Source organism: Brachyhypopomus gauderio, chromosome 14, assembly GCF_052324685.1.
Source record: "Brachyhypopomus gauderio isolate BG-103 chromosome 14, BGAUD_0.2, whole genome shotgun sequence".
In the NCBI taxonomy this organism is placed as follows: Eukaryota; Metazoa; Chordata; class Actinopteri; order Gymnotiformes; family Hypopomidae; genus Brachyhypopomus; species Brachyhypopomus gauderio.
The window spans coordinates 19,107,791-19,135,447 of record NC_135224.1 but is presented as its reverse complement, the minus strand read 5'-3'; the positions used below and the strand labels follow the sequence as shown (position 1 = coordinate 19,135,447).

Genomic DNA, 27,657 nt, shown 5'->3' with positions numbered 1-27,657 from the left:
TGTGTGTGGTGTGTGTGTCTGTGTGTGTTACACCTGTTTTGTCTGACTGCCATCGCAATCAGGACAAGATGGAAAGTGCAAATTTGCTGCTTCGGTGAAACGTTTTGAATTAGAAGCCGTAATTGCGAGTTTGCGTTGTGTTGTGAGACACACTGATGTCCTGGTAGACCCATGCAGCAGGCGTGTATAAGACACACTGACATCTGCCTCTGCTCCATTACTGCTGTACACTGACAGCTATGAAAACTGACCAAACTGGTCAGATATCAGAAATCTGACAAAACAAGTCAGTGTGGGAGGACTGAAAATCTCTTCTACAATGAGCCCATGATTTATAACTGCAGAACCTCTCTACTGTTACCAGCTGTCTGGATGACATGAGAAAATAACCAGAAATAACCTACAGAGACTTTTTCATATGTCGTCCACCTGACTAGTAATGGTGGAGGGATGTGTGGTCACCATGGTGAAGGTAGAGAAGGTCCATGGTGAAGGTACATCTGTGTGTAGCGTTTCTGTACTTTTATTAATACCCAACATCAGTTTTATAATCAATTAAGTTCTTGGAGGGCTTTAGAGACCATCATATCACCCACCCAGATCCTGTACTCTCTGCTCAACAAAACGTACAGAGGACATCGCTCTCGCACGAGGGTGTGAACACCCCTTCACTGACTCGTGAAAATAGCTCAATACTTAGTTAGCTCGAGTGTAAATCCTGACCGGTACGAGGAGTGTTCTAATCACAGCACTCCCCTGACGGAGGCAGCCGTTCATGAAATGAAGACAGTATACCAGGCGTATGTGCTGTGTGCTGGTTGAATCTCAGCAGCAATATTTCTGGTGACTGATCTTTTAGTCACCTCAGCTAAACTGGAAAATTTAAGACAAAATTAACAAGGAACACTCTTATGTCTTCTGTGAACGTGGTCAGTGCAATAAACTCAACAGAAAATAAATAAATCAATCAAAGGATCCTTCTCCAGGGCTTCCACATTAGACCTTCATCTGTCTGAACTCTGTCTGAACATCTTAACAGGGAACTCCACGGCCCGCCGTTCTGAGGGAGGTGTGTTAGTGCTGTTATTGGCAGGACCCAAGACTTTTGTTCTGGCCGCGAGCGGGACTTGGATAACGGTCAGACGTCAACCGAGCGGTCAGCGACAAAGCTCTGCGTGATTCTCGAGAATTAAAGCTCTGAGACTCTGAAAACATCACAACCATTTGCACAAAAACGGTCTGGACTACCTCTAGCTACTCGACTATCCGAAAATCAATTCGACCGAGTTCACAGGCCCTGTTAACGTGGCCCTGATCCTTGCTTGTTTCATGGTCTGTAAGTCCAGACATGCATGTGCACAAACGTGTACCTGCACAGACATATACCTGTACACACAATCACCTGCACAGACACATGTATACATACAACTGCATAGACACGTACCTGTACACACACACCTGCATAGACAAGTACCTGTACACACACACCTTCACAGACCCATACCTGCACAGAGACACCCACACAAACGTATACCTGTACACACACACCAGCACAGACGCATACCTGTACACATACACCTGCATAGGTGTGTCCCTGTCCACACACACCTACACAGACATAGACCTGCACACACAAACACACCTGGTGTGTCCCTGCACAGGTGTGTCCCTGCACAGGTGTGTCTCTGCACAGGTGTGTCCCTGTACTGTGTCCCCCCACACTCTCACGGTGGGAAGGGGAGAGATACTTCAGCAGGTCAAGCAGACCACAGCTGGCAAAGCGCTTCATGCATTGGAACGACATTAAAGGACCTCAGAAGGAGCTCTTGATGGTGATAGCAGAAACAGGAATCGAAATCGTGTGTGTGTGTGTTTTCGTAAGGCGAAGTGAAGGCACACATGAGAGAGATGTCCAAACCGAAACCATCAGCATGGCACTTTGTCCAAACACACACACGTCGCCAACTTCACGTAGCCGTTTCCATAGGGAGAGGAGGGCAGACAGCAGGTATGTCTGGAATATTTACGACAAGCGGCCTGGAGATTGATGCCATGCCAACGCAAAGGTCAGTCACTGGAAACGGCGGGAATGCCAAAGAGCTTTATTTTTTTTGTAAGCGTCAACATTAACGATTGCAACATTAAAAATGTATTCATGAAAGGGGAAGGGAGGACTTGGTGCTGTAAGGGTTGAGAGCCGCAGTAATCAGCGTGGACAGGGAGCAGGACGGACTCCAGGGGAAGCGTCCAGCATGACTGAATGGAAGACCTGTGTTGTACTACAGGTTCATTTAGAACGATTGAGTTTTGAGTTCATTCCTACATCCTGTTCATGCACGTGATCAAAGACACACACACACACATACACACACACACACACAAACACACACACTCCTTTAAACACATATAAACATATATTAATTCAAACGCACACATGCAGTATACGTTCTAAAAACAATGTGTGTTTGTTGTGTGCATCTGCAAGTTTCTCTGTGTGTGTGTGTGTGTGTGTGTGTGTGTGTGTGTGTGTCTCTCATACACCCACCTGTCTACACCTTTAAAGACTCCCAGCAGGGACATGTGGTAGGTGGTTGTTGTTAATGCTGCCATCCACTAGAGGGAGCTATAGTTCCATGCGCTGGCACCAGGCTGCAGCGTTCACTGTGGAGCAGGCTCTCCTGCTGGCCGCGCCTCCGTCCCCGGGCCCCCCGTGGAGCGCAGGGGTGGAGGTGAGGTCGTGGTTGGTGGTGCGTGACAGCAGTCCCGGTCCGGGTGCAGCTGCAGCGTCTGTGGCCGCAGGCTGAAGAATGACGTCCCAGTACCGTCTCTGCACTGGTTTTACAGGGGAACACAGGGTCAGCGTCATTCATCCCTGCTGCTCCCGATTGGTCAGTGTGTGGAGTGTGGGCGTGTCTGCTGCTCCTGTAGGTGGGCGGGGCTGAGGCGGTAACCCTGTGTGTGGCTGCAGGTTCCGACTGTGGGCGGTGGACAACACGGGCCGTCGTTCCAGCCCCAGTGACATCACCATCAAGACTCCGTGTCTGGCGGTGGATGACGTCAAGGCACAGGGTATGACATCCACAACACACACTTCTGTTCACCCACTAACCTCTGTGTCTGATCAGACTCACTCGGGCAGCTGCGGCTAGCGTCATACTTAGTCCCTTCCCATCATGCCTCGGTCCAGATCCTTTATGGCTGTTAACGCCAGAGCTTCCTGCTTCTTGGGGAAGTTGAAAACATGGAGACAGAAGAGCGGCATGACCTGCTCCACTAACGCTCGCCACGTGACTGCTAACCACGTGACTGCTAACCCCGTGACGGCTAACCCCATGACTGCTAACCCCGTGACGGCTAACCCCATGACTGCTAACCCCGTGACTGCTAACCCCGTGACTGCTAACCCCGTGACGGCTAACCCCATGACTGCTAACCCCGTGACGGCTAACCCCATGACTGCTAACCCCGTGACTGCTAACCCCGTGACTGCTAACCCCGTGACGGCTAACCCCATGACTGCTAACCCCGTGACTGCTAACCCCGTGACGGCTAACCCCATGACTGCTAACCCCGTGACTGCTAACCCCGTGACTGCTAACCCCGTGACGGCTAACCCCATGACTGCTAACCCCGTGACTGCTAACCCCGTGACTGCTAACCCCATGACTGCTAACCCCGTGACGACTAAACCCGTGACGGCTAAACCCATGACGGCTAACCCCGTAACAGCTAACCCCCGTGACTAACCCTGTGACGGCTAACCCCGTAACAGCTAACCCCATGACGGCTAACCCCGTGATAACTAACCCCGCGGTGGCTAACACCGCGATGGCTAACCCATAATGGCTAACCTGTAATGGCTAACCCGTAATGGCTAACCTGTAATGGCTAACCCGTAATGGCTAACCTGTAATGGCTAACCCGTAATGGCTAACCGCCAACATTCCCCGTGTGTGCCCAGAAATCGCGGACAAGATCTACAACCTGTTCAACGGCTACACGAGTGGCAAAGAGCAGCAGACGGCCTACAACACGCTGATGGATGTAGGCGCCCCCACGCTGCACCGCGTGCTCCACCACTACAACCAGCGCTTCGAGAGCTTCGGCGAGTTCACCTGGCGCTGTGAGGACGAGCTGGGGCCCAGGTTTGACCGCTCCCTCCGTCTCTCTCCCTCGCTCTCTCCCTCTTCCTGTCTCTCTCTTGTCTGTCTCTCTCTCCCTTGCCGTGTTCAATCCCCTCTTCCTCTTTCTCACTCCATTTCTCTTCTTCACTCCGGTCATCATCTTCCTCCTCTCTTGCTCTCATGTCTTCTGTCCTGTTATCTCTCTTCTTCTCTCACTCTCCTTCTAACTCACTCCATTTTAAAATAGGTAGATACACTCGTTCTAGAGCGTCATGAGGAAGGTGAGAGTGTTTGTAGTTTATAGCTCATATCCTCAAAATTCATCCCATCCAAAGATAATAACTGCACTGTAAACATGAAATTTCAGTCATGTGATCAACACAGTCATGTGATTGACATAGTCATGTGATTGACATAGTCATGTGACATAGGATGCCGCCATGGAAACACAGTAGAATCAGGTGATTATCAGTGAGGAGTGATTAGACAAACACACCAGTGGCCTCAATACAAATGAAAAACTTATTTTTAATGCTGGAACAGTTTCCCTCATTCATCTTACTTCTCCCAAGGTGAGTGGTTTAAAAACCCACTCTACACACACTACACACTCCACACACTCCACACACTGTCTCATTCAACATGATAAACGTGCTCACCTCGCGGAGAACCAAAGTAAGTCTCTTTCGGCCATCCCCAAATCCCTGGTCCAAGATAGCTTATCAGTGATTCATCCCCAGCACACATCACACCGACTGGCTGGTGACTCATATGTGTTAGAGGTGCTGGGATCTTGAAGGCCTCCTAAGCGTCTGCAGACAGGTGGAGAGTTGCTCGAGGTGGTGCAGGGCTTTGAGAAGACCTCCCACCACAGTGATGGAGCACAGCTCTGGAGGTGAGGGTGCACCGGGGGTGAAGGAGACCTGTCAAGGGCGGGAGGCTCTTTTCGTCTCCCCCAGATGCCTCGCCCGGCTGAGACGCACCAGCAGCGCTTCACCTCCGTGTGCTGGGCTGCCGCACACAGCACGCCTCCCCAGAGCAGCGGAGACTGGCCGGGTTTTGATTGACTCACATCTCCACACCATGTGCGCACAATTGAAATGCAATTTGCTTCAGCTAATCATGATGCATTTAAATGTCATTTGCATTAGCTAATCATGATGCAAACCTAAACGTTAATCACAGACGAGGTTATCGGTGATGTCAGCGATGTAAACGTGTGGGATGAGAGCAGAGAGACAGTGGGACTCTGTAGGGCAGGCGGTCATCTTTCTTCTTCTGTAAAATACACAGTCCTGTGGCGACCTTCATCTCCAGTTTGTTATGCCGTGCAGAGCTAAACAGTCTCACCAAATATTGAGCAAAAGTCTCACCAAAACTGAGAGAAACAGTCTTTCCATCCCGAGGCAGAGTTCCCATGTCCCGGTCCTGTCTTCCCTATGGAGACATGCCTTGCTAATGTCAGGAATGGCGTTTGATACTGTTTACATTCCCTATTCTTGGCAGAGGAGAACTACAGTGCACTGGTCCAACTGGTGAACTGGTACAGTAGTCGTTGTGCAGTCAGGCTTTTTTCTGGAAGACAGGGTAAATATGACATTCAGTACAGGCTGAGGTGAGGGAATGTTCCCCCGGGGGGAGAGGCAGATGCCAGCACAGTTGCCCGGGCCACACGTCTCAGCCCTGTGCGGGTCCGGGAGCACCACGGGGGTCACGTCCAGGCTCAGGCGGTGTGTCTCGAGATGGTGGTGTTTACCTGTGCAAATACAAATCAACGTTTCTGCCCAGAACAGTGGACAAGTCAGAAAGACAGAAAGGTAAGAGAGAGAGAGAGAGAGAGAGAGAGAGAGAGAGAGAGAGAGAGAGAGAGAGAGAGAGAGAGGACAGAGGCCCTGGCAAAGTGCGAGAGGTTGAAAACATACCTTGGAAATGAGAGGCCATTTTCCACTTCCATATATGCTGGGATTTATGGTGACAACCGTTGCTATTTGGAGCCCAAACCAAATTCACTTGAAAAATTAAAGCATAACAAACCACAGGGTTTTTCTTTTAAGAAAATAAACATCCAAATTCCTGCAACCACTGAAATGTGGCAAGATATTAGAAACATAAATACGTTCAGAAGAATGAAACAGATGACAGCATCTCTGTACCAGACAGGGATATTTTTCATTTAATGTGCTAGCGATTTCTGATATCATTAAAATTCCATCATAATGTTCTGTGAGCTGGTAGCCAAGATAAATGATTAATTTTTGGACGTGTGTTCTTTGGGTGTTTGAAGATGAAAGGACACGAGGCTGTATTAGTGGTGGGACGTCGTGTTGATGGCTCTGTGAGTCTCTAACCAGAGTGGACAGACAGACCCCGGGATGATGGGTTAGCCCTGCTCGAGACTTCTCTCCAAGCTACTGGCTTTCCCGCTCTGCCCTACAAGCTGTCCTGTTCATGAGGCCCGCCGGGCTTCTCCAGGCCCTGTCCCTTTGGGTTTCAGTATTTACACTGTAGCTTCTGGTTTTGGCGTGGGGCTGAGGGGAAGCTGCGTCTGTGGAATGAGGCGTTCTTCCCGTGTTTCTGCTATCGGGTTTCAGCCACTTGTTTTGGAGAGGGATCTCGCCGCCGCTCAGAGACGCAGTGCCTCCAGACACGAACCCGTCCCGACCTCACCGACCCAATACGCCCTCATCCCCAACCCAACACCACCAACCCCGACCCAACACCACCAAACCCAGCCCGACCCAAACCCAACACCACCAAAACTGACCCAACCCGGCCCAAACTCAACACCACCAAACCCGACCCAACCCGGCCCGACCCAAACCCAACGCACTCTGCTCACTCAATAGTCAACACACTCCCTTCTCCTTAACCAACCCCTTTCCAACCTGTCTAGCCCCGCCCACTCCCTCCTCCCCAAACTGGCCAATCAGTTTCCAGCGCACCGCAGGGCCACTTTAACTTGTGTTTGGTCTGCATCTCCTTGGAATTTTTCCTGACTGGGGAAAATTAATGGCAGGACCATGACTTTATGACCTGGAGTTAAATAGTGAGTAGGTGATCGTATCAGACCAGAAGTGTTAAAGCTGAGAATGGCAGGAATCTCTTCTTTTAGCCGTTTCCAGCCCTCTAACTGTAATTCATATTTAGTACATCGGGGTTCCCCTTTAATCTTTCACTCTTGATCTCGCTCCAGTATCGGTGCTCCAATGGTCGGAAAATTTTAGGCAGATGAACAAATGTTGTGTTTTCCAGTACTACTGGAGGACCAGATGGATGGTGCCTGTCAGAGCTATGTCAGCAGTGTGGGGTGGAAACTACATCATCAGTTAGGATATGTAGCAAATACCACTGGATACACCATCACCCATGGGGGCTTTTGTTTTGTCATTTGAGACAAAGCGAAATGTGGTTGTCCTAGAGTACATATTAACATGTTATTAAATCTTGTGCACATGTGTGTGTTTGTGTGATTACAGAAAAGCAGGTCTGATTCTGTCTCAGCTTGATGATGTAAGTGGCTGGTGTCGGGGGCTTCTCCAGGGTCCTAAAATTGGCCTGCGCAGAGCGTCTCTCAAATACCTGTCCTGCCGCTACACGGACACCAAAGCCTTTGGTCTCAACTGGGCGGAGCTTGGCCAAGACCTGCGCAAAGCCTGTGATGAACAAAGCCTCCCTCTGATGTACAATGACTACGGAGAACCTAAAGAACTCTGAACTCCTGGATCTCAGGGGCCCCGCTTCTGGTCCATGGGGGTCCCGGCAGGAGGCTCCTCCTCCTGTCTGGCGGTGTAGACTCCCTCTCAACAACACGTTACTCCTTGTGTTCTACAGTCGTTCTTTTTAATGTTCCTCCTGCTTTCACTAATTTTATTATGTGGTCTGTCAGCCACTACAGGGACTAAACTCACTTCTGCTTGGTCTGCATTTTGCACTGGAGCTACAAAGTTAGCACTCTCATGACATACTAAAACCCAGCCAGGACGTCAATATGAGCCAACCAATCAATACGCTGGATCCATACCTGACTTGGTCAGGTGACATATTTACATATTTACATATACCCTATAAGGATATTTGAGGAGAAGTGAAGTGCTAGTTTAGTTCATTCCATTGAAAAAGTTATAGTTTGCACTGCCATGACTTGTTAATGGATGGTTCTTAGGTTTCTTGTCTTATTGTACATTCATATAAGAGTCACATGGCAGAACACAAATATAACAGTACGTTAATCCAGAAGAAATACAATGGTACACACAGGATGAGAGGACTTCAGATTGGCAGGAGGGCTCTTGTATCGTGTAGGTTTGAAAATGTACTTCAGTTGTCGTGACTCAGTGACAGATGATGAAAGATGTCATGACAGATCTGTTCTTCAAGTGTTTGTTTACACGTTTAAGGCATGCAAAAGAAACACAGGTTCCTGGGATCTTGGTTGTGATTTGCTGTGTTAGTCTTGGTGTTAGATGATGATTCGCTTTATGACAGGATGCGTAACTGGAGCACACAGTGGGATTTTGTGCTGAACTGGAGTTTTTTACCCCGCAGTAAATCATTACGTAGCTCTGTCTTACTAACACTTCAGTAATCAAAAGAGCAGATTCCAAGATAGTTGTGTAGGAAGTTGTGGACAATACAAATGCATGAAGATGTGTGTCAGGCCCAGCAAGGGTGAATGTAATCTTATGATAAAGTTTCTGTTTACATTTCTCTGTGATTTTGTGAATATGAACCCACAGGTAGTGACAATATAAATATTTGTAATCTTCTGTTGTAGCAAGGGATTGATTCGCAGTACTAATAGGTTAGGACCTTTGTTGGAGGATAGAAATATATACTTAGTTGTCATTATCCTGTACGTCCTTAATGTATAGATGATTCAACTTTGAATTACTTCTGTCATTGCATAGTTCTGAGGTAGTGATACCTTTACGTCAGAAAAATGTATGACTGTGTCAGCAGGAAACAGGACAACTGAAGTATTTAGAAACATGAGTACATGATTTTAAGTGTCACGTTTTAAGTTCTGTTTTGATGTCTCATTTTTGCTTCTTATGCAACATTCCTCTCTGTCCTTGTCTCTCTGTAATTTAATGCCTGTCTCTGTCCTTTAATGTCTCTCTGACCTTTAATGTCTCTCTGTCCTTTATTGCCTGTCTTTGTCTTTAATGTCTCTGTCCTTTAATGTCTCTGTCCTTTAATGTCTCTCTGTCCTTTAATGCTTGTCTGTCTATTAATGCCTGCCTTGCTCCCCTGTGCCTGCTGATCATTTAACTGTTTGATTTGTGTTCATTCACCTGTGTTCTGTGCTTTATTACATGTTCATTTACCTGTGTTCAATTATGTGTTCATTTACATGTTCATATACCTGTGTTCTATTATGTGGTCTATTACGTGTTCATTTACCTGTGTTCTATTATGTGTTCATTGACCTGTGTTCTATTATGTGTTCATTTACCTGTGTTCTATTATGTGTTCATTTACCTGTGTTCTATTACGTGTTCATTTACCTGTGTTCTATTACGTGTTCATTTACCTGTGTTCTATTATGTGGTCTATTATGTGTTCATTTACCTGTGTTCTATTACGTGTTCATTTACCTGTGTTCTATTATGTGTTCATTTACCTGTGTTCTATTATGTGTTCATTTACCTGTGTTCAATGATGTGTTCATTGACCTGTGTTCTATTATGTGTTCATTTACCTGTGTTCTATTATGTGTTCATTTACCTGTGTTCTATTACGTGTTCATTTACCTGTGTTCTATTACGTGTTCATTTACCTGTGTTCTATTATGTGGTCTATTATGTGTTCATTTACCTGTGTTCTATTATGTGTTCATTTACCTGTGTTCTATTATGTGTTCATTTACCTGTGTTCAATTATGTGTTCATTGACCTGTGTTCTATTATGTGTTCATTTACCTGTGTTCTATTATGTGTTCATTTACCTGTGTTCTATTATGTGCTCATATACCTGTGTTCTATTATATTTTCAAATGTTCATTACCAAACATTATGCTTTGGAGCAACAGTGATGATTTTGGTAGATGTGTGGTGACAATGACAAACAGAGGATCTCTCATTTCTCCTCAGAGATGTTAGCCTTGTAGCACCAGTGTACATCTGCAGATGGCAGGTCTGGACCTCAGACACAAGCTCTGAACTCCAGACATGCATTGCTCAATCTGCCACACTTGGGTTGAGTGGGGAACTAAAGTGATTTTGATTTCAGTGTGGAACGTTTTCTTCGATGTTAAAGGATGGAGGGTAGGTGTGTGGTGACGGACCTTTCTTAACCTGAAACGGCCCCGTTACCATTTCAGTGAGCAGCCTTCTTTTTGGGACTCTGTTGCCTATTACGTCTGTTACGATGCTGAGTTTCTAACGTTGGATACATGTACAGTCAGCTAGATGTTTTCAGAGCAGCATTTAGGTATAGACGTGTGTATTTACAGGAGGACACACTGGCTTATATATGTAGGAAGTCTTACATTTTTCCACAGGAACTGATTCTATAACTTTTTGTTGTGCAAAAAAAATTGTCTGTCTGTAATACACATAGATATGGAAAACGCTATAAATTATGTAAGTGATGAGAAATAGCAAACATAAATGTTCATGAAAACTGACTGAATTTCCTAATGTGATGAACGTAGTATTGAAAGCGAAATAACTGATATAATGAAAATGTACAGCTCTTTTTTTAAGTAAGCTGTGTTGGAAGATGGTGGAAGCCTGATTTCAAAATGTTTACAGTAAAGTGTCTTGTTAATGTTTCTAATTATTTGTTATTCCAAGTAAAGGTGCCCGAAACTATTTCCCCTGCCCTCAATGACTGTGCACTTACACTGACGGCCCGGATTTGGACGATTCCTTACAAACGTGTCACTTGTCCGGTCAGACTGCACAAGACCAATAGATGTTTTACATTCAACTCCAATAGAAAAGTTTCACATCTGCACCGTTCGGAGGATATTGAGAATGACCAGTATTACTTGTTATAGATTTAGAATCAATCACAAAATGTAAAGTTATGCTATGTTAATTTTATTGCTATTACAGTAAAACTACACTTCGCAAACAGCGACACAATGATAGGCATCACACATATGTAGTGTGTTTGTTTTCAGAAACTTCATGCATGCACTGTGTGTTAAGCAACAAAGGTTTGAAAACATTTCGGGAATGACCTTGACTTGGCCCAGGTTATAGCACGATACAAGCTAACACTACTGACACATCGTTTGTATAAAACCTTTTATCAATAATGGAATAAACATGGAGCTCTTGTGCTTCATATGATGTATATAAATGCTTGTAAGATTAAATGTTAAAATGTCATATCTACAGTATGTTAGAGACTTTTGTAATATATTAGTACATATTTTGTAGATGAGTGGTGGACCAGGGTTTATGTTGCCCTTGGTGCTTGGTCGCGGGCCGGGGAGCCTTGGCCCACGTAGCTCCTGGTGTGCTGGTGTCTCTGGACTTCATGGGTCCACGTCACTCACGGCCCCGCCGTCTCTGGATGCTCCACCCACCTACGGTTCTCCACCGCCTTGGGATCCCGGCAGGTGCACTCGTCCACATCGCAGTCCACCCCAAACTGGATGACCTGTCCGCCAAATCGCACACGCCAGCGTGAGGCCGCAAATCACGTCCGAAGTGCCTGGGATCTGCGGAGCGGCAGGTGTTGTCCTCCGCCTGTCAGACCTCAGGCCAGCGCGCAGTTAACAAGCAGATACGCAAACATCTACTAAACATGTTGACTAGCACAGGGATTTACGACTGGGCTTTACGTGCTGAAATTTAAATGTAATACTCGGTGGACCTTCAAGAGCAACAGAAAAGCTACAGATGAAAGCAGGAATCTTGCTGCCCGAGAGGACAGGAAGGCCAGACAGCGTAAGACACTGTCCAGCGCACACGGAGGGGACAAGAGGGGACAAGAGGACATGTGTCCCCCCCCCCCCCCCCCCCCCCCCTCCATCCCGGGCCCTCGTCCAGGAAGGGTGACATCACCACGGCTCACACAACACTCCCTGTGGTCCAGCTGCTGTGGAGAGGACCCCGAGCTCAGTCCTGCGGTCACCTGCTGTTTACAGCACGTCCCCCGTCTCAGGGAGAGCCCGTGCGTCGGCCCACGCTGCCAGCATCATAAAAATGAACTGATTGATCTGGCCCAGTTGAGGTTAATCACTGACTGTGGCAGATGACACTGTTGCTTTCAGTGTTTGAATGCAAAGTTTTACGTTTTTTTAAAAGCATCTCCTGGAGAAACTAACTCCAACTTTGCTTGTTATAGTTACTGGCGCTTTAAGAAATCACAACACGAAACGATACTTAATGAATCATGCCGTGTTGTTGTGGTGCTGTGGGCTAGTCGAAAAACAGCAGCGAAGACCACAGTAACCTCCTCTGTGAGCATCCACTACTACCACTATTAGTATTCCTGGCCCAGTGGGAATGTATACGTGGCAGCATTATGGGTAAAGTTGCACCCACACCGGGAGGATATGTCCACCTCAGGTTTACATTACTCTGGACATCACACTCATTTAAAAACTCATGGCTGTACAGGTGACCATGAGCACTGCCACTCAAGTGCACTACCGCCCCTCAAGAACTGCCCCTGCTGCCACCTGCTGCCCCTGGTGGATGCCATCAATCCCAAACACGGGGGTGTGTCCAGTAAGACCGGAATAACACGGGGTAGAGGGAGACGGGATATCACGCAACAACCTGTGCTGGTGAGGAAACCGCTAAGGTTGCGTTGTAATCAGTGTAGAATGTGAGGGTGGTCCATGAGAGGGTTCAAATACCTTTCCAGTGGGGAGTGTGGACGGGCAGCAGTCACCTCCGTCGTATTGGCAGTACGCTCTGTTGTTGATGGTGTCACACCAGCCATCTCCTCCAAACGGCTTATGGGAAAGAGAATCAGCATTAGGGCCTGTCATCGCCTTGACAACCCACTAACAATAACACGTTTCCTTTGCGAGTTGCTCGCCAGCAGCAATGGTTTTCAATCGACGTTTGTACGCGAGTTCGCTAAACAACACCTTGCCAAAACCTTGACATCCCCTTCTGTCGAATTCCGAATGATTTCTATTATTAAGAATATCACTAAATTGGAAAATTGAATTAGCAATTCGATTCTCCGAATTCCCCGGTGCTCTAAACGGATTTCGTGCATGGACACGTTTTCTCTTCAGCCCAAGGCGAGACCCCCACATACTGCTGAATGTGAGAAGAAACCCAGCCTCCATGAACCCATCCCAGTGGCACTGGAACACCAGCGGTCATGCCAAACATCTCATTCATTCATATGGAAAATGAAACAGCAGATTGGTCTTGGCATCTACACTGTTTGATAATCATGTGAGAACTTCCTATTGCCCCCGGTTCACAACCATTACCTGTGCATGAGAGAAAACACTGTTATCGCTAGACATGTTCTCTGGAACAGTGGAAATTATCAAATTTAACCATGTGTCAGAATGGTTGCCTTCAACTTCAACTACAGGCTTTGGCATCAAACAAAGCAAACAAGCCCAAGGATGCTTTTGGCCTTTCCTCAAGCAGAGACATTTCCTGGAGTCCAGGATATACCTGAATACACAGTCCAGCACGGCAACAGCTGCTGGGACCTTTCTGTGGAGTTTTACCCCTTCAAAAGTACACTTAATCCACAATAGCCCTCCTGCCCTCTACTGAATGCCAAACCTTGAGCAAGTATCGTTTCTCATCGTTTAATTTCAATCTTTTATGTTTAGCCAGTGATCAGGCATATGACCAGAACACTGAAGTATTCTCCATTTAAAGAAAACACTGCCATCTCTTTGTTAAAAACACATTAAAATCTAGTAAAATCTAGTTAAAAGACTCCAGTCAGCTGGAAACCAAACAAAAACGAACCAAAAACCCCAACAGAAAGCCACTCCATGCCTTAGGACTTCACTGCAACGGTCTCACGAACGCTGCATGGTGCCGCAAACATGGTGGCCAAGTGGCAAAACACCGAGCAGAAGGACAGAGGTCTGTTCACGAGGGGGAAGTGTGTCTCTTCAAGAGCGTGTCCCCGCCAAGGGGCCTGTGTATCCACGGCTACCGCGCTGTAGCGGTGCGGAGACACACTTCCTGCCAAACCGTTATCAACGATCCGCCACTGGCCCCGTTTTCGCTCCGCTTGACACATTTTCAACAATTCAACAATTTCAACATTTCGAGCTTCTCACTTTACACCACAGTCTCAGTAGGAGAGGCCGGAGAGGAACGCCTTCTTTCCACTGGGTGGTGTGCTAGGAAGGTGCGTCTCCCCTTCAGGGGAGGTGGAGGTTTCAGACCACATGGGTGGTGCTGAATCATTTTCCACTCTTGAGAATTTGCGACGAGAGGGGGAGGAGGGGGGGGGGGGGGGGGGGATGGGGGGGGGTCCTGTCTACATCAGAACTTCTCCCCTAACTTTGAGCGGTGCCTTCTATATACGTGGGTCGCAATTGCAAAACAGAATCGTGGTGGACATTGTTGGCCATGTTCCCTGAAAGGAGGTTTGGTGGCCATCTTGACTAGAGCTTCAGCCGGTGCCACGGACACACTGCCCCCTACATAGGCAAAGCTGTGTTTATAAAACCAGAACTTGTAATTCTACATTCAAGGAAAAGAGTCAATCAGAAAAACACAATGAACACATACAATCTACTGCTTGTTATCACATTTTTTGGTGGAACAACAATTCACACATCCACATTGATGTTGTGTTTAACATAGTAGTGACAATTTCTACTGCACGATGGGTCAAATATTTACAGGACAGTTAGGTTGTTTGTCTGGAGGTGACATCACATGTCCAGGTAGTGGTTTCGTGTGGGCTTCATGCGGTTTCCATAAGCAGTGTCTAGACATCTCTTGCCTCATATACTGAAAATGCAAGCTCCGTCCCCAACATCCACAGTCACAGGCTCTGTTGTTTCAACAAACAAAAAGTGTCATCAGAAAAACCTCCTGGTGCTGTCTGGTGAGAGATCCTGTCACCTTATTACACGCTGGCCATTGACGTGCTGCACAGAAACCCAGTCTGTCATGACACAGAGCTCACGACACCAGTGACACCAGTAACACTAGCCATTCACCAAGGTTTCCTTTCCTGGACTCCTAAAGGACATGATTTAAACCATCAATATTTACCACGAACTATCGACTGTGAGTCACTGCCGTATTTTCAAAAAACACAATTAACCCCTAGCAACTGTTTCCAGTCAAGCAGGCTGTGTCTCAGCCTGGAGCACGTGAACACCACAGAACCTACTACAGTGTCCTCAACGAACCTTTTCCTCGAAAAACAAGCAAGGTGCCACTAAGCCTTAGAGAGACAGAGTCCTGGAGGGTGACGCTGAGGCGTGGACGGGGACCTGATTCGCCAGGCAGACTGGCCAATCACATCTAACGCTGGATGAAAAACCAATAAACAAGTACTCCATGGCAACAGTCACTCTGGGGCAAACGGTTAGTGCTGGCATCTATTTTGATGGTGGCATGCACTTCTTGTTTGAAGTATACACTTATTGTGTGAAGTTTACACTTATTGTGTGAAGTATACGCTTGTGTGAAGTATACACTTTCAGTTAAATCCTGTTAATGGCCCTTCTCACCTTTGGCATTCTGTGGTTTTATTTATTTTGACAAGCTTTTTGTTAGGAAAAAGAAATAAACACATAAAGTACTCATGAGAGAGAGTAGAGGAGGAATTCTCAAGTTGCAGTCCACTGAAGTGTCCAAGCGTGTGTGTCCATGTTGTGCTGTGGTCATAATTACAGTGATCTCATCCTTAGCCAGTATACTCAGACAGTTCTCAGTTGTTTCCACATTTTTGCCTCAAGATCACTGAAGCACGTTTTATTGGTTAATTTACACATCAGTCACTCATGTCACATTGGGATCCAGTAGAAATGGTTGCCAAAGTGCTTTATGTTGTTTAGGAGATCAATCCCACTGTGGTTCCTGCATTGCCTGAGATTCATCAGATGCTTTCTTCTGCAAAATCCACTCCTTGTTCTTGTCTTTCACGATCCGTGGCAAACTCAAAAGTCTGTGATGATACCTTACTCTAACACACCAACGATTCTGAACTGTGCTGTCATCTCCCAATAGGAGTCCTCCTATTAAGACTGAATGAACTTCAGAGAGCAAAGTTAAGAGAAGACATGTTCCGGGACAGGCCTGTCTCCATTGCTGACAGGTAGAGTTCTGGAGAGGAAGAGGAACACAGAGCAGGCCCTTAACCTTCATCAGCATGTGAGGTGAGGTGAGGAACCCAGAGCAGGCCCTTAACCTTCATCAGCACATGAGGTGAGGAAGAGGAACCCAGAGCAGGCCCTTAACCTTCATCAGCACGTGAGGCGAGGAAGAGGAACCCAGAGCAGGCCCTTAACCTTCATCAGCACGTGAGGTGAGGTGAGGAACCCAGAGCAGGCCCTTAACCTTCATCAGCAGGTGAGGTGAGGAAGAGGAACCCAGAGCAGGCCCTTAACCTTCATCAGCACGTGAGGCGAGAAAGAGGAACCCAGAGCAGGTCCTTAACCTTCATCAGCACGTGAGGTGAGGAAGAGGAACCCAGAGCAGGCCCTTAACCTTCATCAGCACGTGAGGTGAGGTGAGGAACCCAGAGCAGGCCCTTAACCTTCATCAGCACATGAGGCGAGGAAGAGGAACCCAGAGCAGGCCCTTAACCTTCATCAGCACGTGAGGTGAGGAAGAGGAACCCAGAGCAGGTCCTTAACCTTCATCAGCATGTGAGGTGAGGAAGAGGAACCCAGAGCAGGCCCTTAACCTTCATCAGCATGTGAGGTGAGGAAGAGGAACCCAGAGCAGGCCCTTAACCTTCATCAGCATGTGAGGTGAGGAAGAGGAACCCAGAGCAGGCCCTTAACCTTCATCAGCACGTGAGGCGAGGAAGAGGAACCCAGAGCAGGCCCTTAACCTTCATCAGCACGTGAGGCGAGGAAGAGGAACCCAGAGCAGGCCCTTAACCTTCATCAGCACATGAGGTGAGGTGAGGAACCCAGAGCAGGCCCTTAACCTTCATCGGCACGTGAGGTGAGGTGAGGAAGAGGAACCCAGAGCAGGCCCTTAACCTTCATCAGCACATGAGGTGAGGTGAGGAAGAGGAACCCAGAGCAGGCCCTTAACCTTCATCAGCACGTGAGGCGAGGAAGAGGAACCCAGAGCAGGCCCTTAACCTTCATCAGCACGTGAGGGGGCATCTGGATGAGGTTTGTGGCATCAGAGCATTCTGCGCACGTGTGATGGTAATTTACAATGTTGTCATGGAGTATTAAGTTAAAAACTGTTTTCTGAGGAAGAGGAACCCAGAGCAGGCCCTTAACCTTCATCAGCACGTGAGGTGAGGTGAGGAACCCAGAGCAGGCCCTTAACCTTCATCAGCACGTGAGGTGAGGAAGAGGAACCCAGAGCAGGCCCTTAACCTTCATCAGCACGTGAGGTGAGGAAGAGGAACCCAGAGCAGGCCCTTAACCTTCATCGGCACGTGAGGCGAGGTGAGGAAGAGGAACCCAGAGCAGGCCCTTAACCTTCATCAGCACGTGAGGTGAGGTGAGGAAGAGGAACCCAGAGCAGGCCCTTAACCTTCATCAGCACATGAGGTGAGGTGAGGAAGAGGAACCCAGAGCAGGCCCTTAACCTTCATCAGCACGTGAGGGGGCATCTGGATGAGGTTTGTGGCATCAGAGCATTCTGCGCACGTGTGATGGTAATTTACAATGTTGTCATGGAGTATTAAGTTAAAAACTGTTTTCCTTAGCAACATCCAGGGGCGAAGCGTGAGAGCGAGGTGCTGGCGAGAAGCTGAACTCCCCTTCATATCGCCCGACGTCTCTGCTGATGTGTTGCACAGACAGGTCCACAGACCCTGTTCCACAGACATGTCCAGACAGCGTTAAAATAGGATGAGTACCGAATAAAAGCTCGCTGCTTCTCGTACATTAATGTGGGAATCTTACAGTTCTCTGCATCAACATCTTGACAGAATTATCACATTTTTCCATCAGTCTCCCAGAAAGGATATTAGTGTATGAAAACTCTCCGCTATCCAGTCAGATACTACGGTGGTTGTCTCTGCCAAGAGAAGCTAACAGAGGTATTCTAGTTATGCCTCAGATATTTGTTTACTTATATTTACTGGAGTTTTCTCAGAGAGGAAAAGACTCTTGAAGATGTGACTACAGCACTATTGTAGTGGTGTAAAACTCCTGCTCCACCCAGACACTTGGTCTTGTATCACGCCACTCACCAAAGCTGCACCAGGCTTTCACGCCGTAGATAAGTGCTTTTCTCATCTCTGCCAGCATCCAGGAAAGTCTCAGCCAGACCTGTCAGAAGCTCTTCTCCGTGAAACACACTCAGTATTTACTATCGCAAATTGGCAATTAATCAGGTTCGCAGATAAAATGCACCTCAGAGGTTTAACCAAATTATCAAAACACCAACTGTTTTGTCTGTCATGATGGGAAGGAATGTTTCTCTCATCTCTGAATTCAAGACCATTTGCACTCTGTAGTGTCTGATTTAATGTGACCGTTGCTTCCAGGACTTCCTTCAAATTCCCCCCGGCCAGCTGACCTGCGAGAGCGCCGATCAGAACATGTTTACCTCAGCTTTTCAGTGCCAAGCTTGTCAACAGCCCCGTAAGAGTTAGTGCTTTGGATGACGGCGAGCAGGATTCCACGAACTGAGGCTTGAAAGGAGGGAGGCACCATGGTCAAACTGTATGTTTGATATTCGTACGCAAGTTACATTTGAGTGTCACGGCTGTTGTCAGGGTGCTTTCGTTTTCTAATAAAGCGTCCGATAAAATGCCGACCGTCGGCAGACTGAGACGAGACGGAGTGGTCGGCCCAACGGTGGCACGTGGCCCAACGGCAGGTCTGACGTCGCTGTGAGGACATGACATGGGAACCCCTTGGCTGAGGAGCAGCTCCACGGCCTTCGTGTACACAAACCGCAGCAGAGAAATTAACCCACCGCCGTGACCGAAACGGCTCTGCTAATGCTCCCGTGTGTCCTGCCAGCCAGACTCCCTCCCTGTTTTGCATTCATTGCTGACTTTAAAAATTCACAGAACCCATTGTGTCTTCCTGATAACGATTCAGCTGATGCCACATTAGAACAAAGCTTCTACAGGTTTGCCCGAGTGGTCTCCTCACCTGTGCCTGCACAGATCCACAGAGCTGCAGCTGTGCTGTGCACACAACTCTGTTTCTCTCGCTGGCTGGAGAGGCCATCTGACCACATGGTTGGCTCCTCAAACAATCGACACTGGCTTTATCGCTCACAGCAACTAGACCAAGACCTCTCCCGGTCTCTCCAGCAGCACACCAGACCACCTGCAGCCACGTGTGCTGGGACCAGACAGCCATGACCTGCTCAGCCCAGCAGGCCAGTAACCTCCAGTAACCCCCAGTAACCCCCCTGTGACCGCTCTCCAAAACCAGAGGCGTTCAGACAGCACCCGTTTATGATCACAGACTGTTCTGGGTTTTATGAAGCTTTGGTTCTGGGATTTAGTGAAGATCATCCCTGTAAACATAAGCACAGTAGTACTGACCTCACAAGCCTGAATGCAGTGAATGTGTTCTGGGTCAGGATGCCACTTCATTATACCTGTGCACACAATGCTCTGCACACACACACACACACACACACACACAGATACAGAAACAAAGATTTATTGTCTTCCCTGTAGCTTTGTATGAATATGTAAAAACAGAAAGTCATCTGTATTGCAAAGACCATTTTTACAGTTTATCTTTGTCATCTGAACTGTTTAGAAGCGAAGGAATTCCTCCCCCAGTTTAAAATGTCATGACTCAAACATTCTACACTAACCGTACCTAGAAGAACTTCAGTCAGTGTCTTAAGCACTAGCTCTCTCTCCCCCCGTCTGCCTTGTTTGGATAGAGAGCTCACTGATTTGACCCAAAACTGCTAGTCATTCCCGCATGTGGAAATCGAATCCATTCCTGGGGAAGTTCTCACTGTCAGATTCCTGGAAACCAGTTTCTTATCTTCACTTCATCTCCTTCTACCGTGACCTTCTACCACGACCTTCTACTATGACCTTCTCTGCATCACGCTTACCCAATTCAAGGGTTTGGACGGCGTTCCTGGAAAGTGAACTCTAGGTAAAGGGTGCCGCTGTGTGATTATGAACAGCCAATAGGAAAATGGCAGACTGACACCTGGAGAGACAGATTGCTTGGTGTGTGGTATTTTAATTGTCTCCTGTATAAACATTTTCACCCCAAATCGTTGGCATTACAGAATGGTATGGAGACGAAGGATGACGTCAGAGATTTGAGGTGGAGAGTTACTAACAGACCAGCTCAACCAGTTCTGACTGGTTATCCATGCGGTTCAAGCTATTCGGTTGGAAATTCGGTAGGTGGTTTGGTGCCTGGTAGGGCCACCCAAACAAAGATCAGAGTGTTTTATGTCAAGATCCCCAGCTGTGCACTGTGAATCTGAACAGGGATGATGGGGGATGGTGGGGAGGGGGACACTTTAAATCTTTCAACATCTCTGAGATCCGACGAACATTTTAGCTTGACCATATTTCAAAAGGAAAATGCTGGCAATGTGGGTAGGTGTGTGTGTGTGTGTGTGTGTGTGTGTGTGTGGGGGGGGGGGGGGGGGGGTTAGGTGTGTGTGCGGGGCTAGGTATGTGTGCGGGGTTAGGTGTGTGTGTGTGTGGGGTTAGGTGTGTGTGTGTGGGGGGGGTTAGGTGTGTGTGGGGGGGTTAGGTGTGTGTGTATGGGGGGTTAGGTGTGTGTGTGGGGTTAGGTGTGTGTGTGGGGGGGTTAGGTGTGTGTGTATGGGGGGTTAGGTGTGTCTGTGGGGTTAGGTCTGTGTGTGTGGGGGGTTAGGTGTGTGTGTGTGTGTGTGTGTGTGTGTGTGTGTGTGTGTGTGTGTGTGGGTGGGTTTAGGTGGGGTTACACCATATCAGGTTGGTCAGAACTAATGTCCCCATGTTGTGTGTGCAGTGTTTTCCATCGTGAGGAGGAATGGCTGAGGCTAAACGTGTTGTGCTCCCCTCTGAGCCCCCAGGACCACTGCGTGATCTCCCCTCCACCTCTCTACAACTTACACACTGTTTTCTTAGACACACAGCAGCCCTGCTAGTTGTATTTGGCTTCCACCGTCAAATGCAGTCAAATGGTCAGAAAAGTACAAGAAGGATGAGGAAAAAAGCGCCTGTTTACAGAGAGGATGGAAAGTCTTCAATTGGAGAACACTCGGGGCTTCGAGGACAACCAGCCAATGGTATCAAATAGCATGTCGTGGGGACCCGCCCTCTGCCTGTTACCTCACCTGAACCCTGGTTGGGAGGAGCCAGTGCTTTAGAGAATCAGCCGTGGAGTTACTAGCCAACACCACAGGGTCACTCAAGGGTACCAGGCATGCTGGGTAGCAGACCGCACCTGCCGCGACACAAAGCAAGCTTTGCTCGAGGCCTCATTTGCATCTGTTGAATATATTCATGTAAACACAAAACAAACAAACAAACAAACAGGCAGTCCCAGGACCGGTCATCTGTGGCTCCATGGCTTGGCAGGTCAGCGTGAAAAGTGTTCAATCCCAGTGACATTTCCCAAGAACATTTAGTGTTGTTGTAATACTACAAAGCATAAATCTAATGTAGTAAATATACCACACATCCAAACTGAAACAGTGAAAGTGCGCTGGACAGTGTAAATAAACTAATAATTCATAAAGTATGACTCAGAATGGCTTTGTTATTTTAACATAGAGAGCAAAAACAGTGTGTGTGTGTGTGTCTGTGGAGGTCCTCACCCACACCAAAACCCTCATCACAGGTGTATTCCACATGGTTGAGCTCCCCAAGGGTCGGACACGAACCCTCAATCTTCTTACACATAGAGAAGTCTTCGGTCCATCTCCCATCTTTGGTGCAACGGATTGTGGACTGCAGGGAGAAGAAGATGAGATGTTTTGGGATCATTTGGGATCACTTGGGATCATAGAGCAGATCTAGAACTAGATCTAGAGCTCTTCTCTATACATGCAAGGCGACCACGAGGAAATGTGATGGTGGAGTTCCTTCACTGGAAACACAGTTACTGTACTGGAAACACAAGAAGGTTTTCCATCCACCGAGTTTTTGCGCATTTTGAAAATACGCATGAAAAAAGCTGGATGGAAAAAGACCAAAATTCGAAAAAAGCCCCAAATATCGCAAAAAGATTTTACGCTAGAAGGAGGTGGAAAAGTTAGACTATCGAATCGCCAAAATTCGAAAAAACTGGATGGAAAAGGGTTTTTCGCATAAACGATGACGTATCATGCCTCAAGTCATGTGGTTCTGTACATGATCGCGATGTAAAAATGGCAAATGCATGCAAAAACAGTTCTGGAGAGAGCAAAAATTGAATTTAACTTCTCCATGTATAGAAAAGAAAAAGAAAAAAATGTTTCAAAACCTCAACGTGCAAAAATGCGTAACTGCCAGATGGACGTAAAACCACTATTGTTTGGCGTCCTCTCACGTGATCTAAAGTTTATTCGCATAACTGTAATGAATGGAAACAAGGCTTAATTCGCATTTTTTTCTGCCGAAACTTGGAAATTGCGCATTATTTTTTCGAAAGGTTTGGATGGAAACCCGGCTACTGTTACTGTACTGGAAAGGCGGGAGATAGGAACACACTCACCCTCTCTGCGGGGTCCGGGCACAGGAGTGTGCACTCGCTGTTATAGTCCAGGTGGTTGGTGCATGTGTACATGCCCTGGAACATGTGGGGCAGTTGAGGGCAGGAGACAGGAGAGCAGGTACCCTTCTCCCACACACCTCCCTCTAAACACTCCAGCCTCAGAACTCTGAAACACACACACACACACACACACACCTCAGCACTACTGACCACTGGGGGGATGCTCCATTCACCTGTGTATTACTACCTGTATATTACCACCTCAGTATAACCACCTGCTATTTACCACCTGTGTATTACCACCTGTGTATTACCACCTGTGTATTACTATTACAGCAGAGTCTCAGTGTTGTCATGTGACCACGCAGCACATTGTCATGTGACCACGCCTGTTGTCATGTGACCACGCAGCACATTCACAGGAGCCAATCAGAATACATCTGATACATACGTCTACTGCTTCCTATCACATTCAACACATTTCTGGTTGAGCAAACAAAATGTGTTGTGAAAAGCGCTATACAAATAAACTTCGATTGATTGATTGATTGTGTATCCATTTTTGTTTGGGGTGAGATTTACGGGTCTGTGTATTTGGTTAGCATGGCCGTCACGCAGCCTTATAGACTGAAAAGGCTTAGCCCCGCCCCCTCCAGGAACCTAACCTGGCAAGATTAAAGGGACCATTCAGGAAAATCTTTAGACTCTTTTGGTGGATCAAACAATAATGTTTGAATGTTTTCCTATCAAAATGGGAACATTGGGTTCCCACAAATAGAGCAAGACAAAGACTTCCCAAATCCCACTCTAGCCATGAAAGTGTTCCGTGCAGGAACTGGGAGGGACGGTGAGTATTCTTACAGTTGTTTCTATTCTTCTCATTTGAGTCCAACACTCGAAAATCTTTCCAAGCAAGCCTGAGAATAATATGCACCTCAGCACCAGGAGCATTATGGGATAGATTCAGGCCAAACTCACGGGACACACCATCTGGTACAATTTATTAACCATCGAGCGCTGACTTTCGGAGAACTGTTTATTAACTGTTTATACGCAGGAGCAAAAACGGTACCTGCCTTGATTATTGCGTAACACTTCAGAGTCATAAACAGTGCGCTGTAGTCTCATAATGGAATGCCTTTGAGAGCAAACATGTCAAGAATATTAATAACCAAGAGCATTTAAACCCATTTATTAGGTCTGTTGGCTATCTCTTACACTGGGAATGGCCAATTAAAAGTGCTTACCAGTGTGTTTAATACCTTGTAAAACTACAGCAGGTGTAAAGCCCGCCCTCACTGACATTATGCTAAGGTGTACTGTCTAACCTGACCGAACACACCTGCTGCACCACGTGTCGTTTGATTGGTCAGTTTGAGCATCCACAAATGAATGTGACTTTATCAGAGAGACATACACTGAGATCTTGATCTGCTGAATGAGAAAGAAGGTGGTTTTGTTTATACTATTTGTCAACAGAGCAGCTTTGAAACCCAGTTATGAACTGATGGATCCCTGTACTATGGAACAGAACAACAGAAACTGCGTGCAATGCTGATAATAATGCAGGAAAGCCCAGAGAACTTGCCTCTGTGTGGGTCTGCTCGAGGTTCCGGTGACGTAGTAGCCAGGGTGACATCTGTAGCGGCACACGGTCCCCACGCCAAACCTGCTGCCTTCACACTGGGCCCCCAGCAGGCTGGCGTGGGTCACGGACGGAGGTTCCAGACACTCTACCTTACAGTACGCCTCAGGGAAGGACCACAGCCCATCCTCCAGACAGACCAGGGTATCACTCTCACCTAGGCAGAGTCAAAGGTCATGGTCAATACATCTGCTACAAGCCCTTCTTTATAAAGTTTTGCTTGTGTGGATATTTACTGATGATAAGAAGTGGGACCATAGTGTTTTGATTCTAAACCAGTACCAATGCTGTGTTTTTGAAATATTACCCAATATAATATTTTGTTCCCATGTTTAGTGTGACCACTTCAAAACCCCCAGAATAGAGGACACAAAGAAAACGATGCTGAATAACACCAAAGCCATAACCTAATCTAGTTAACTAACATCTAGAATTTAATCTAGAAATCTGCAATAGAAATATTTTATTCACCATACTTGGCAATTACTTGCAATATTTATCTGGCACAGTGTACAGACCACTGAGAACTGAAGTTAGTTTGTTTTTTGGTATTTTCATTCTTGTTGCAAACCCCCAAGCTGACAAACATTTAGAGCACTGATTTTCTGTGGTTAGTGGGTATGTGGGCTAAGATCTGATAAACCAGTGAAATACAAATACCATTGGCTTTGACATGTATGTGATCCAGTGACACGCTAAAACGATCGTGATCAACTACAGGTTCAGTCCTGCAGGACACGCAGGTGTTCACCCAGAATGCTGACGTGAAGAAGTGAAGCAGGAATAAGGGAGAAGGGAGGGGTTGACTGAAATCCAAAATCGTTTTCTTTAAAAACTTAATGACCACTTTTTTTTTACAAAGGAAAATAAAGGAAGAGGCAGCACAAATCTGGGACCACCTTCGCATTTAGCAACACCAAACACGGCTGCACATGATACTCTGTCCTATTTTCAGCATGTTTTAAAAGGTCAGCTAGCACTACTCCTTAAACCCTCATAAATAACAGCATGTGTTCAAAGCAACTGGCCTTGAGACCGTAAATAATAGTTCAGGAGAGCCGAGTGCACTGACAGAGCTAAACGCAAGTGTGTCAGCGATTACAGCCTTCCAAGATCTTCACTGTTGGGGGAGACAATAAAGTTTTCTCAAGAGCGATTCCTGAAGTTGTCACCCTCTGTTAGGATATAAGACAGGCGTACATGTGTACGCCCCACAGGCGTACATGTGTAAGGACACAAGACTACCCCACAGGCGTACATGTGTAAGGACACAAGACTACCCCACAGGCGTATATGTGTAAGGACACAAGACTACCCCACAGGCATACATGTGTTAGGATATAAGACTGCCCCACAGACGTACATGTGTGAGGACACAAGACTGCCCCACAGATGTACGTGTTAGGACACAAGACTGCCCAACAGACATACTTGTGATAGAACACAAGACTACCCCACAGAGTGTGTGTGTGTGTGTGTGTGTGTGTGTGTGTGTGTGTGTGTGTGTGTGTGTGTGTGTGTGTGTGTGTGCGTGTGCATGCGGGGATGGTAACACACTAAGGGGGGGTGCAATCTTCCAAAACTTTTAAACAATTCTTTGCATCTGCTGTATAATATAATTGCATATTATTATACTATTGACATGTATGTTGACAATGATACAGTATATTGAGGGGGATAATTCTCAATAATAATAAATACTAATTCTCTGTTTTCACAACAAGATCCAGAAAAAAAATTGCCTCACAGGAGGAGGAGCCTGGCACAACCTATCAGAGATGCATGTTTGGACCACAGAACCTCAGGATCAGGAAGTCCGGCTGACCCATAGACCGTGGCCTAGACATAAGGGGAGCGGGGTCAGGGGTAGGGGCTGTTGTAGAGGGTGGGGCTCGGTTTGGGGCGTTGGCTAGGTTTGGCCAACTATAGTACCCTGCAGTGTAGCTGAGAGCTTCCAGAAGGGGTGAGTGCAGTACCTTGCAGAACGGCGGGAGCGTTGCAGGTGAAGTTACACCTCCTGCCCAGGGTGGTGCCCCAGGGGCAGGAGAAGGAGGCGAAGAAGACGTGAGACTGGTCAGGCAGCCCACAGTCAACTGGCTGACAGCTGACCACACGGTCCCACACCCCATTAACACATCCCAGCTCAACCTTGTTCTGAGGTGAGGAGAGAGAGAGAGAGAGAGAGAGAGAGAGAGAGAGAGAGAGAGAGAGAGAGAGAGATTGGGTCCATGAAGGTCCTTATGGTCTGTGATTTAATACAAGTTCACCATGACAGGTTATCCATTTAAATGTGATGCACAGACGTGTACCACACTGGTTGGTTTAACTGTCGTGGTCGCCAGGGAGACAGAGGGGAGCTGAGGCCTCACCTGTCGAGGACGGACAGCTGGACCACTGAGCACATTGAGCATGTAACCACGGTGACAGGAGACAGAGCATTGTGTGGGTTCCTGGCTCGGCCCACAGACCACAGACGCATGATCGACCTTCACCACACTGCAGGACACCACGCTGCACGGAGTGTGTACACACCTGACACACACACACACACACACCATACACACCATACACACACACACACACACACACACACACACACACACACACACACACACCATACACACCATACACACACACACACACACACACACACACACACACCATACACACACACACACACACACACACACACACACACACACACACACACCACATCAGGTCTTCTCTTGGTGTAATCTTTCCTGACTCCTGGTGTACATCACGGCCTCATTAATAAGCCCTTAATGATCTGGTGTGAAGTGGATGAGAGAAAATGTCAACATGTTCCAAGCATCACTGGGACATGGACAGAGACAGGGACAGAGACAGGAACAGAGACAGAAACAGGGACAGAGACAGGAACAGGGACAGAGACATGAACAGAGACAGGAACATGGACAGGGATACTGGCTCCCAATCAGAATGCATGTTTCTAAAAGCTTCTCATTGACTGCCCAGCTACTTGAGCTACTCACACACTTGAGTTCCACATTTGAATGATTTCACACACTTGAGTTCTACATTTGAATGATTTCACACACTTGAGTTCTACATTTGAATGATTTCACACACTTGAGTTCTACATTTGAATGATTTCACACATTTGA

General features: G+C 47.1%; 2 protein-coding genes across 4 annotated transcripts in view; one reads left to right on the top strand and one right to left on the bottom strand.

Moving 5' to 3' along the window:
• The window catches only part of astn1 (astrotactin 1), a 197,351-nt gene extending 185,885 nt beyond the window's left edge, over window positions 1-11,466 (top strand). For all 3 annotated transcript variants that reach the window (XM_076972125.1, XM_076972126.1, XM_076972124.1), the window contains 3 exons: window positions 2,969-3,069; window positions 3,962-4,145; window positions 7,601-11,466. In XM_076972125.1, the coding sequence (XP_076828240.1) occupies window positions 2,969-3,069; window positions 3,962-4,145; window positions 7,601-7,838 (523 nt within the window). In that variant the 3' untranslated portion in view covers window positions 7,839-11,466. The remainder of the gene's footprint in view (window positions 1-2,968; window positions 3,070-3,961; window positions 4,146-7,600) is intronic.
• The window catches only part of pappa2 (pappalysin 2), a 44,228-nt gene continuing 27,725 nt past the window's right edge, over window positions 11,155-27,657 (bottom strand). The window contains exons 15-23 of the mRNA XM_076972123.1: window positions 26,881-27,043; window positions 26,488-26,665; window positions 24,455-24,668; window positions 22,867-23,032; window positions 21,989-22,121; window positions 21,506-21,615; window positions 19,743-19,814; window positions 12,946-13,044; window positions 11,155-11,738 (exon numbers count right to left, since the gene is read on the bottom strand). Of these exons, the coding sequence (XP_076828238.1) occupies window positions 11,631-11,738; window positions 12,946-13,044; window positions 19,743-19,814; window positions 21,506-21,615; window positions 21,989-22,121; window positions 22,867-23,032; window positions 24,455-24,668; window positions 26,488-26,665; window positions 26,881-27,043 (1,243 nt within the window). The 3' untranslated portion in view covers window positions 11,155-11,630. The remainder of the gene's footprint in view (window positions 11,739-12,945; window positions 13,045-19,742; window positions 19,815-21,505; window positions 21,616-21,988; window positions 22,122-22,866; window positions 23,033-24,454; window positions 24,669-26,487; window positions 26,666-26,880; window positions 27,044-27,657) is intronic.